Here is a 12723-nt window from a genome sequence, read left to right on the forward strand (position 1 = left end):
TTTATTTTCCTCCTACCAACTCAACCTTCCTAAAGAGTTTCTTAATCATACCATACCATATCATACAAATCTCTCTACTTTAGTGGGTCTTGTGTTCTATGCTTTAAGACTTCTAACCATCTACATTACTAGGTAGCTAAGCACTCCACCGTGTCTTCATCTAGGAGAGGCCTGGTGTTTGCAATGCATTTTCACTGCCTACAATGTCTGCACCAATGTTTAGTTCCCTGAACACTTTCATAAATGTTTGCTAGTGGATTTGAACTGCACATTACATAATGAGGAAAATGAAATAGAGAATCTAGCCTAGGATACCCACCTCTGTAATTTTTTTAAGTGGAAGAGGTCATTAAATAATTGGACAGGTGCCACATTTGCTAAAATAAAAACCCTACTGAAAAGATGACAGTAAATCCAATTTCTGCAAAGTGATGCACATTTTCTCATTGACTTTTACTAGTGTGCAATAGAGATGCTGTGCAATTAGTTTTGTTGAAAATTCTTGGAAGACTTCCATTAATACATGATCCTCCTCTGAAATAGATATCAAATATCTTCTCTGACACATATTCAGTAACTTTATCCCCATATTCTTCAATTCAATTCACTGAATTCCATATAGTGAGTGGCCTGCAAAAAGGGAAAGACCTGCTTGGAGCTGTAAGATATGATATGATCCCTCCCCAAAATTCTCATCACAAAGGAAAATCAGGCTTTCCTTAAGCATGAAGTTCATTGATTTAGCCCTTAATAGACAGAAATATTAGGAAATATTTTTAAATGCAGACAATGATATGATGCTGTCCTAGTGGTATGACTTACTACTCACTGGGGTAGAAAAAGAAAGGTGATTGATTTGTTACTATCTGGTCTGTGTCTAAGCATATTTTCTTTACTCCAAGTATTCTTCTGTTCACAATTGTCCAAGCACCAAGGATGAGGTAGGGAGTTGCAATAATTATGGACATGGGTAGGAAGAACGACAAGTGTGGGGATGAGATACTTGGTTCAAAGCTTCAGGAAGGAAGCCCAAGGATGTCTCTTAACCTTTTGGATGCTTTCTTCTAAGCACCTTCATAGTTAACATGAGAAGAATATTCCCAGATTTGTCTTGAAAGTCTTTTCAAATTACAATTTATAACATGGGTGCTGGGTCCAATCTCCCCAAACTTGAAATTCTGTAATCTTTCAACAAATAAATGAATATATAATTTATGCATATGGGCATATGGGTTTAAAATTTGTTTTTACCTTCTCTCCTTCCAGTCCCAGTCCCCACCTCTCCTCTGCCCCACACTTATCCACCTCTCCTTCATTTCTATTAGAAAAAGGGGTAGGCCTCCCAGGGATATCAATCAAACATGGAATATCAAGTTGCAGTAAGACTAGGCATCTCCCCTCCTATTAAGGCTGGACAAGGCAACCCAGTATGAACGAAAGGATCCCAAAGCCAGCTAAAGTCAGAGACAGCCCCTGCTTTCACTGATAGGAGTCCTACATGAAGTCTAAGCTACACAACTGCAGCATATATACAGAAGGCATAGGTCAGTGCCCCCTGGTTGACAGTTCAGTCTCTGTGAGCCTGAGTCCAGGTTAGTTGATTTTGTGGGTTTTCTTGCGGTGTCCTTGACCCCTCTGATCATGCCACACAGAGCCAATAGATGCTGTCTGAATCAATTCAATCCATGGTCAAGATTACTATATGTTATGAATTGCAGAGTTTTTATATACATACAAAGTTGTTTGCTCTTATAGAATGGTTTAATTATAACAAACAAAAGAAATATTTTACCATCATTCTTCAGCATGTATCCTTGGATTTATTGTAGCAGAATGTTTGATTTTAGAATTGATGCTTAAGTTACTGACTTTAGTTTCATAAAAGGTTATTAATTGAATTTTGGCTTAGGATTAGGATATTATTTCCAAGAATCTTTGAAACGGCTGTACACACACTTCTTTGTACTATTTATGTGAAATGGCCTTTCTCAGCATCAACAGTTATAAAATTAAAATATCCATCAACTCTGAAAAAAAAGTTGAGATGCACTATAGATCATTTACGTGTCTGGTTACTATAACAAAGTACCTAACAACAGCAATTTAGGGAAGGGCCTATTTTGGCTTATAGTTCATAGGGTACAGTCTCTCATGGTAGAGAGGGTGTGGAGACAAGGGCTATAGGTGGGTGGTCACATTGTTTCCACAGTCTAATACTCAGATTATTCTCTCCTTTTTATTTGACCTATCAGGAAGGATGGGTCTTCTGATCACCATTCACCTAGATGGTCCCTTACAAACATTCTCAAAGATAGATCATCATAGTATATGTCCTGCAGTACCAAATATCCAGCAAAGATTTCTCTTTTATGTAAAAATAAACAAGCAAACCCACATAATTATTATTGCAAATTTGCTTTGATCTTTAATAAATAGTGAAATAATACCTATAAGGAATTGTTTAAGGTAAGAGTCTTCATGATTATATATTATGTATATATAATATACCATATATTACACATTATATATTACACATAACATATAACATATATCATATAATGTGTAATATATAACATATAATATATAACATGATGAAACACCAGGACCAAAAGCAAGTTGAGGAAAGGGTTTATTTGGCTTACACTTCTATATCACTGTTTAGCATCAGAGGAAGTCAGGACAGGAACTGAAGGAGGCCTGTAACCTGGAGGCAAGAGTTGGTACAAAGGCCATGGAAGGTGCTGCCTATGGCACGCTTAGCTTGCTTGCTTATAGAAGTCAGGACCACCAGCCCAGTAATTCACAATTGACTGGGTCCTTACACAGCAATCACAAATTAAGAAATTGCCTTACTGGCATTTGCCTGCAGCCCGATTTTATGGAGGCATTTTCTTGATTGAGGTTCCGTACTCTTTGATGACTCCAGCTAGTGTCAAGATGATGTAAAATTAACCAGGACAGGTAGTATCCTCTTTCCTTCCACCATTTCTTCTTTTCTTCCTCTGCTCAGAATCATACTTAGGGCCTCAGCATGCTATCTTGCATCCACTCCTTTTTAACCACACACTCTTAGCCTTAGAATTTAGTATCTTTCTAGATTTTCTTACCATAATCTTAATCTTAATAGAATATTTTTTGCACACTCAGTGGATTGTCTTGCATTCTATACATTTAATTCCAAATTTTGAAGGCCACAAATCTAGACTCTGAGACTTAGAATCTTTGGAGAAGTGAGATGCTTTTATAAAGTGCATTTCAAGGACTCCTTCCTAAAACCCTGATGAGGAAATGTTTATGCTTCTTTGATGACAAAGAATAATGAGATAGTTGCAGAGACTAGTGGCCTGGGAAGCAATCTCATGAAATTGAAAAAAGAAGAGGGAAATTGTGTGAGGAGGCCATGATGGGGAGAATGGGAAAGAGAGATGGAGAGTTAGAAAAACTAAAGCCAGAGTGAGGGAGGTCTGGAAGGGGATAGGAAGAAAGTAGGGACTAGTCACAAAAGAGAACGAAGACAAAAGTGGGGACAAATAACTGGCAAGGGACAAAGAAAGTAGATTCTCAGGTAAAAGAATCTGTCACAGATTGATGTACAGATGCTCAGCTATGGTTTTGATATCCATTGTCTCTGGCATATGAATTACTAGAGTCAGTGAAACGAAAACTGAGCAGTTTCTAAAGAGAAATGACTTGTGCTTACAACTCCTCAGATGAATAGGGTGACCCCTGGCCTTCTCTTCAGAGTTGGAGGTGTATTCAGACACTACAAGGATGGGGTTGTGTTGAAGCAAGAGTGAATTTTCAAAGCTAAAACTGGAGACAGAATGATTCTAAAGCAAGGCAGGAGAGACTGTATATAGCAATTCCTGTGACTATCTTTAAATCACTCAACTTCAGTGGTAAGAGCCCCTGGTAGCTGCAGGAAAGAAACAATGGCTGAGCCTGGACAGTTGAAGACATAATTCAATGATAGAAGGCACTTGCCTTGCATATGTGGAACCTTGGATTTGAACCCTAGTGCCTTCAAACAAACAAACAAACAAACAAACAAACAAACAAACAAAACCACCACTGTCTGTGACTTCATACTGAGGCAGCTTCTTAAAGCCACCCCAAAATCAAGGCACTGCCATGCATTGTTCTGCATTTATCAATGAAATACTAGAAAGCACTATAAGATAGTCTGAGGCAAGCACAACTTCAGTGCACAGTAATGGGGTGTCGAAGTTAGATCATGGGAAGTTGTAGGTCCTTAGAGATCCATGCCACAATCCATTGTTCTCACACTACTTTGAAGTATACTGAATTCCTTAGAGGAGAAAACAGTAGTTGGTGTAGACTACTTAGGCCTCTAGGGGGCCAAAGCATTCTTTTTGTCTTTATAACTATGTATTTACCTACCCCTTCAGCCACATGGCTTCATTTTAGTAGGAGCCTCCCTCCCAGTAAGAAAAAGAAACTCTATATATGTTCCAATATGATCAAAGAAATGATTAAGAGCATCTGTGAACATCTGCTTGGCTAGGAATGCACCTTGAGCCAGAGCATAGACACTAACTAAGATTATCATCAATCACCCTGAACTTAAATAACAATATGTAACCACTGAAGGACCGCACAGCTTCCCTTCCCTACTGCCATCAAGGAGATAGCTCCCTGCTCAGATTCAATTTCTCCTATTCCCCAACAAGGGGAAGAAACAAGTGAAATGGAAGCCCATCAAATTTTCACAAGATTAAGAGGCTTTAAGGAAAAAGTTGGTGCAAAGGACAGTCAATGTCAAAAAATTATGATTTGAGAATGCTTTTATCTTGGTGGAAGAGCAGATTGCTGGTAGTTAAAGAAAACTCTTGTGACAAAATCTCTTATAAGTACAAAATAAGAAGTGACAGGAAATAAGAAAAGCCAAAGTAAAATAAAAACTCCAGAGGAGTTAGGAAAACAAACACTAAGAACCAGAATGTGAAACCCTGACAACCAGTGAGATCCAATGAACATGAGGAAATGCCTGTATCAGATCCTCATTTTTGATGTTGCTGTGTGCTTTCTGGGTAGGAGACAGTCTGGCTTTATAGAGATCTCACAGCTAATCCAGGACATGTTAAGCTGGACTGGAACTATACACAGTAAGTTGTTCAGTCCTTTATGAAACAGATTATCATGAGAACCCAGGAATGGCTGCTAGTTTTCTGGCATAAGCAACTGTTTGGTGTTATTGTTTACAGAGAATGCTTGGATTTCCCTAGGTAAGGGTCATTTGTTCATTTTGTCCTTTGGGAAGTCATATCCTACCCAGCTTGAGAGTTTACAAAGTGAGAGTTTCACAAATGGCTCAATTTCTTGTTGTCAATGTGCATTCTACTTCTGTTGCTTCTCCTGTCACAAAACATGTTAACCATGGTGTACAGAACCCAGATGCTCTGCCCACTAGTTGATCAAGGTATTCTCCTGGGAACAGTTAGTATTCCTTGTATCTGTTGACTTCTGCTGTGGCTACCAAGATGTCTCTCCATTTTCTTGTGAACTAGCCAATTGCTGTGTACATCTTTTCTTCCTCCCTCTGCACTCTGCATACCCCTGCCTTTAACCTACTACATTCCCTATTGTTTCATCACCATCCTGTTGATTTTGATGTTAGTGATCCTTTAGATACTGTGGATAGTGAGAACTTTACCATGTTGTACATAAACACCAGAAGCCTGTCAAAACAGGTAAAACTCTGAAATATATTAACAACAACAATAACACCCAACCTACTCTTATTCCTAATTTCAGACAAATACACACTAACAAGAAACAATAGGCAATAATGCAGAAGCAGTTTTCAAATCCCATAAATGTAAAATGAAAGGGATGGGTTTGACAACCTAAAATGTTTTGGTTAACCAAATGGCAGGAAGAATGGTTCTTCTGGATAACAAAACCTTATTCATAAGAAAGAAATGTGAAAGTCAAATATTAAATATAAATTTAAATATCCAGTTTTGTTGTAAAGGTAACCATTTTTATTTAACACAAGGCAATCTATGCCATCATTTAACAATTGTCACTTTTATGGTAGGCTAAAATTTCAATAATAGGATTTAAGCAAGTGATGTAGTACGATCCCTAAGAAAAGAAGTACAGAAATGTTTTAGATGTAGAAAGTGTAGTTCCTTCGCATTTGGCTAAAGCTTTTAACCAAGCATGGCATCATTTGGAGACATCAGTTCACTCTAGTTGAAGCCAAAAAGGGATTGATTCCTGTTTGTAGGCATGTGAGGTGTTGTGGAAATGTCCCAGTCAGTTCAAGAGGCCTTTGGCAAAGGAAAAGTACACACTGCCCAGCAAGTTATGTAGCTGATGTCTCTTCAGGGCAGGAGGCGCCTGCCAGGGGCTGCAACATTGCTCAGGAGTTGATCCAATCTTCTGCTCCCCTCCCAGCTGGAGAGGAACAGCTTGAAATCCAAATGGGGCTGTCTGCTCAGCTAAGGAAAACAGTCTCAAATCTTTCTGACATCTGCACAAAAGCGGACCAAGAGTTGTCCTGCATGGTTAATAGTACTGAGGCCACATTAAACAACGCTGCTTGGCCCTGGGAACTTAAGAGGGCTGGAAGGGTGACAAAACAGGATGCAGTGATTTTGAGGCATTAAGCACTTATGTTCACAGCTTGTCTCAAGAGCATGGGCCTTACCTGTTTGTAAAATTATAGTGTAAAATTATAACATTCTTGCTCTTGACTCATAAAATTGAGGTTGGTGCATTTCAGTAAGACTGAAAAACACTCTCAGAAATCTCAGAGATCACAAATAAAAATTAAGCACACATTTAACTGTGTAGTGTAGTCTGTCTCTTCTAAATGCCCAAAAGAAACTCTGTACAGTGATAGTTCATTTTCCTCTATCCCTGTTCCATCCAACCACTCATGTTTACAAGGGAGAGGACAGACTTGAGGTCCAGATGTTTGGATCCATAATTAGGACTCCTCACAGAATCTTGAAAAAAAAAATCAAACCCCAGCCAAGGTTAAGCAGTGGGGTAGCTCCAGGCATGTTGCGCCTGATGCAGGGTGGGCCCCATTTCAGATCAGTCATTATTAAATGATCCCAGTGCATCAAGTAGACTTAGGGCTCCCCAGGTCCCTGATTGTTGAGGGCCACCCACCATTTTCTACCCACCACATTCCATCAAGATTTTGTTAAACGTCACATCATATCTGCTTCCACAAAGGTTATTTTTATTTAATATTTCTTTGCATGGGTAAGAATCACCCCCCCCCTCAGAAAATCAGTTAGAGGATGTGTGCAGGAAATTCACAGAAGACTGGCAAGCTTTCAGTCAATATGTGGACATGTGCTGAGATTCACAGATTGTCAGTGAATGGGGATGCATATCATTCATATTAGCAAAACTGTCAAGTACTTAGCAAAACTCTGGCAACTGGCACACTCAGATACAAAGTGAATGGGGAAACTTTGAAGATACTTTGTGGGGGTAATTTTCCCAATAGTTTTGAAAGTTAAAATGTATACATAATAATTCTTATCTTTAGTATTTATGTAGCTATCTGCACAAGGAAATCAGTTTAAGTATTGCCAATGAAGTATTGCCTTTATGGAGTGACAAAAACACAGAACAAATAAAAGTCACCAGCAAAAGGGACATACATTCAACTAGAGATAGAAGAAAAGCCCTTAAGGATAACACACACACACACACACACACACACACACACTAAACCAACCAACTAAACTAAATAACTAAACCAAAAACAAAACTTAAAACAACCCCTCACACAACACTTTTCAATTCTATTTGGTAAAAAGAATTGAAAAAAAAATGGAGAGTGGCTGTATAGACATGTACACAATGTTGATTATATACAGAGGAAAGTCACAAAAACAGTAGTGGTACTAAGAAGTCATGAAGCCAGCCTTCACTTTGTCTCCACTTCTAGCACATTGATTAAAAGTCAATTGGGGCCAGTAAGATGGTTCAGTGGCTACAGGTGCTTTCTGCCAAGACTGACATCCAGAGTTAAATCCCTATGACCCAAATTGTATAAAGAGAGAACTCACTTCCAGTTGTTATTCTCTGACCTCCACATGCATGAAGTGCCCTCCAACAAAATAAATCAATGCAATAAAAATCCTTTTAAAAGAACTCATTGGCCCTAGTGGCTACAATAAATGTAGATTCACTAGAAGACAGGAAGAGTCTTTGAGTGAGGGAAGTGTACAGGTAAGACATCAAAAGGGCTCTGCCATTACTTTGCTGTGTGACCCCCAGGAAGTCATTGTCCCTCTAACTCTGTTTTCTCTGTACAATCAGATGAAGAGCTCCCTAAAATGCATTCCTTTTCTGATAGCTTATGATTCTCCAAGTTTATGTCCTTAATAATGGGCACGGTCCTTTCAGATGAAGAGATGGCTTTTTATTCTTTTCCTTCAGATTCTGGCAGAGTTTGACATTTCACTTTACTGCAAATGGAAGATAATGGAAGAGAAGGTGGACCAGTCAACATGTTCCCTGTTTGACTATGTTTTTGAAGGTTTGGTTGACCTCCCCCCTATGCTACTGCTTTCCTTTGACAGTATAGGCGCTTTGGTTCAGTTGAATCTGGTGAGAATGCAAACATAACATAATCCTAGAAGTTAGATGATCTGAATTTTACCCAGCAGCCATAAGTTTTGAGGAATATCTATAACTTTATTTGAATAAATATCCTTGAATACATTTTCTATGCAGGATTATTTGGTAGAAATCGCACTGTGGCTAAATGTATATAGGGACTGAGGGGAAAATGCTGTGTTTATTTCAATTCACATGACAGTATATTTTAAAGCATAAGACCTCTTAAAAATAACACCTTTTATTTCAATAGAGTGTCTACAAACCATTTTTACAGTTGCCTGTATTTCTGGACTTTACAGATTCCCGGTACTCTTCATTCTATCCCCAGTAAGCCAGTGATTTGGGACAAATTGCATCACAATCTGTAGATTAAAAACTGGATCACCTGTTCCCTAGAGTGGCAGGGAGAAACTAAGTGGATATAAATGAGCCATGAACATCTCCACATATCTACAAACATTATCACAATCTGGTTCTGTGCAAGCTAACTGGCTTTTGGAGTCATTTCAACGAGACGGTGGGGGAGCCTTGGCATTAAGTCAGTGAGGGAAACCTCTTCCCAGTCCCTCAGAGATTTGACCACTCTCTTTCTGAGTATTAGCAGTGGGCAAAGTGTTTTCCAGCTTGCTCTCAGCGCTTTACTCTTGCTATGAGGTCAGAAGAGCAAATTCTACACTATTTAATTCTAAAGGAAACAGATAAAACAGATAACCTCCCCTGTGACTATTTGTCTTTCAACAATGCAATAAGCAACTCACTCTTGCTCCTTTCTCAGGAAAGCATGTACAGACTCCATGGCAATCTCGGCTCCCACATGGCTTTCCATAGGACATCTTCTGTCCCTATTAAATAAAAAAGAGATGTTAGTAGAGCATGTGAACCAGGGGAAATCATTACCCCAGGGAAATTAACCTTTAGTCACATTCTTCTTAACCAAGTAATGGACTGATTGCATACATTGATGCCATTATTTGAATGAAAGACATATGCTAGCATCCCTTTAGGTAAAGTCTATACTTCATCAAATACCCAGTGTGGTAGCTGGTTGAGAAATGGTGACGTAGACATTACTTCATTAGTAGAAATTCCAGTTGCAGAATACAAGAGAATGTGTGTTACATATGGGGCTGGTATGGAAGAAGGTGTCCAGAGATTTATGGATTTGTACTTATTGACAGAGCAGTAGTTGTTGCTAATTACCTAGGAGAACATGCTAGAAATATAGAGAAAGATGAAAGTAGTGACCCTGAGCCTTGTTCCCATCTTTTCAAGATCTATTTTCAAAGCATCATTCAAACTTAGAGTGCTTCTCCTCTACCTCATGAGTCAGCTTCAAAGTGCTCAGGTGGCATCCCATGCACACTATTTTGGGAAATCCTTAACGTCATTCCCCTCTCTACACTGCTTGATGATGTTGTCAGTGAGATAGCAATGATGACTAATTGATGTTCAAGAGTCCTTCAAATGGCCTGATATGTGAGCATGCTTAAAAAAAAAAAAAACTCCTCTTAGTCTCTTCCTTGCTCATTCAGCTTCCATCATGTGGGCAGACACTCATTCTATTTAAAAAACCTCCACATGTAAGACTAGCGTAAGTTCCAAGGGACTAGATTAGTCACTGCAGAATAGGATGCTATAAAACAGTTTTCCCTGGTGTTTTGGCTCCTTCTTCAAGTCAGTTTAGTACCTTCATTCATGTTCTCAAACTTTCCTGCCAACAGAATCACAGCTTCTGCGACATTATCTGGGGACATGTGACTGAGAATATGCATTTTCATAAAAGATTTTGCAACAGGACAGTGCTTCTGAACATGCAACCATGCAAAAATTAATTCAAAATTAAACATGCAACAAGTCTAAAGTGTTTCTGACCACACTTGCCAGTGCTGTATCAGTGGGTTCACTGCAGCCTTGGGTCTGAACGCACAGCACAGATAATTTGCTTTGTGTATGTTGCCACACTACACAGGGTTAACAAACACTGCTTGAGACACCTCTGCACAGACTTAAGACTATTGTACATAATGAATTTCAGTGTTTTCATAAGACTTGGAAAGGTTCCTGCTTTCATAGACATGTGATGAGTTAATTACAGAAAACAAAGACTTTCAATGGTTCCCTGCCATCATTCTTTAACATGTATCAGATTAGTGTCTTTGGATTTTATCATGTTAGAACGTTGATTTTTAAATTTTCTTCTTTAACTTTGCTGACGTAAGGTTTATAAATACTGACTGAATGAAATTTGACTTGGTATTAAGGCACAGTATCCAACTATTTCTGAATTTGCCCTAAATGTGTGCCTGCCATTTATTTGTACACATTTACACAACCCAGTGTTCTCAGCATTGCCACTTACAAAATCAAAACATTGATCAATTCTGGAAAATATTGAAGATGTATGTCCTGAATTATCAAATATTCAGCCTAGACTTAATGCTTTGTAGAAAAATAAATAAGTATGTCTGTCTAATTAAGTATGGAAATTTGCTTTCATTAAAAAAATAATATTCTGTCAAAGAATTATTTCAAAATAATTTTTTTCTAAATTGTATTTAATCTTTATTATTATTTTTTTTTTGCAATCCAGATTTTATCCCTTTCTTGGTCCACCCTCTGACTGTTCCCCACCCCACACCTCATCCCTACCCCTTGTCTCCACAAGGATGTCCCCACCCTGTATCCCCCAATTCCCCCCAGACCTCCCCACTCTCTGGAGCCTCCGGTCTCTTGAGGGTTAGGTGCATCATCTCTGAATGAACACAGACCCGGCAGTCTTCTACCATATATGTGTTGAGGGTGTTATAACAGCTGGTGTATGCTGCCTGGTTGGTGGTCCAATGTCTGAGATATCTCTGGGGTAGGGTCCAGGTTAGTTAAGACTGCTGGTCTTTATACAGGGTCACCCTCCTCCTCAGCTTCTTCCAGCTTTTACCTGATTCAACCACAGGGGTCAGCAGCTTCTGTCCATTGGTTGGGTGTAAATGTCTGCATCTGACTCTTTCAGCTGCTAAATAAAATTTTAAGGACTTGATTTGCTACAGGAACAGTGTCACTTCTTAGAATGCTCTTCCCCAGATGGGTTTTCTTTCATTATGGCTTCTTTATATAAGCCAGGTCTCATTTTGATGGTTGTTAGGTCACTCCAGAGAATTCACCTTGAGGTGACCCCTAGTTAATTCCTTTGTTAGCTTTTAAGCATCAGGCATCATCTTTGCCTACTAGAACCCAAATTCTAGTTTATTAAAGACATCATCTGCCTTGGACAACATGGTCACCTCAATGCCTAAAGCAGTAGATGACCATCAAGTCATGATTGATGACAACAGGAATGAAACCATGGCATGAATCAAGATTAACCTCAAAGACTTGACTTAGTGTTTTCTAAGTCCGCTCTCTACCAGATCCTCAATCAAGGACTCCAAATGGAAGAAATCTGCCATTCTGACCTTATCAAACTTTGAAAAACCTTTGAAAATATTAATTCTAACTAATATGTGCATCACAAACTTCGTCTCTAGGCTGATTTAGTATCATTCAACTTTTTTTTTAAAAAATTTATTATGTATTTTCCTCAATTACATTTCCAATGCTATCCCAAAATTCCCCCATACCCTCCCCCCCACTTCCCTCCCCACCCATTCCCATTTTTTTGGCCCTGGCTTTCCCCTGTACTGGGGCATATAAAGTTTGCCTGACCAATGGGCCTCTCTTTCCAGTGATGGCCGACCAGGCCATCTTTTGATACATATGCAGCTAGAGTCAAGGCCGGGGCCTAGCAAACACATAAGTGGATGCTCACAGTCAGCTAATGGATGGATCACAGGGCTCCCAATGGAGGAGCTAGAGAAAGCACCCAAGGAGCTGAAGGGATCTGCAACCCTGTAGGTGCAACAACATCATTCAACTTAAAAAAAAATTAATAACAGACATTTCCCCCAATGGGAAAAAAAAAGCTGGTCTCACACTTAATCATCCTTCCCTCTCTGTGTAATGTGTGCCTTTTCCAATTCTCAGAGACGATTGTGACTTTTTCCAGATGGTCTCTTATCTCTTAAGACATTCCCACAATACTTTATCACCACAACACTTCCATAATAAGGTAGT

The 12723-nt window shown here is 39.0% G+C and overlaps 1 protein-coding gene across 3 annotated transcripts in view; it reads right to left on the reverse strand.

Moving 5' to 3' along the window:
- Positions 1-12723, reverse strand: part of Col4a6 (collagen, type IV, alpha 6) — a 308693-nt gene that overhangs the window by 152625 nt on the left and 143345 nt on the right. For all 3 annotated transcript variants that reach the window (XR_003953035.1, NM_053185.2, XM_011247883.3), the window contains one exon: positions 9375-9458. Coding sequence is in view for 2 of the 3 variants with exons in the window: in NM_053185.2 (NP_444415.2) it covers positions 9375-9458 (84 nt within the window). In the remaining variant the exon portion in view is untranslated. The remainder of the gene's footprint in view (positions 1-9374; positions 9459-12723) is intronic.

This window comes from Mus musculus, chromosome X (assembly GCF_000001635.26).
Source record: "Mus musculus strain C57BL/6J chromosome X, GRCm38.p6 C57BL/6J".
NCBI lineage: Eukaryota > Metazoa > Chordata > Mammalia > Rodentia > Muridae > Mus > Mus musculus.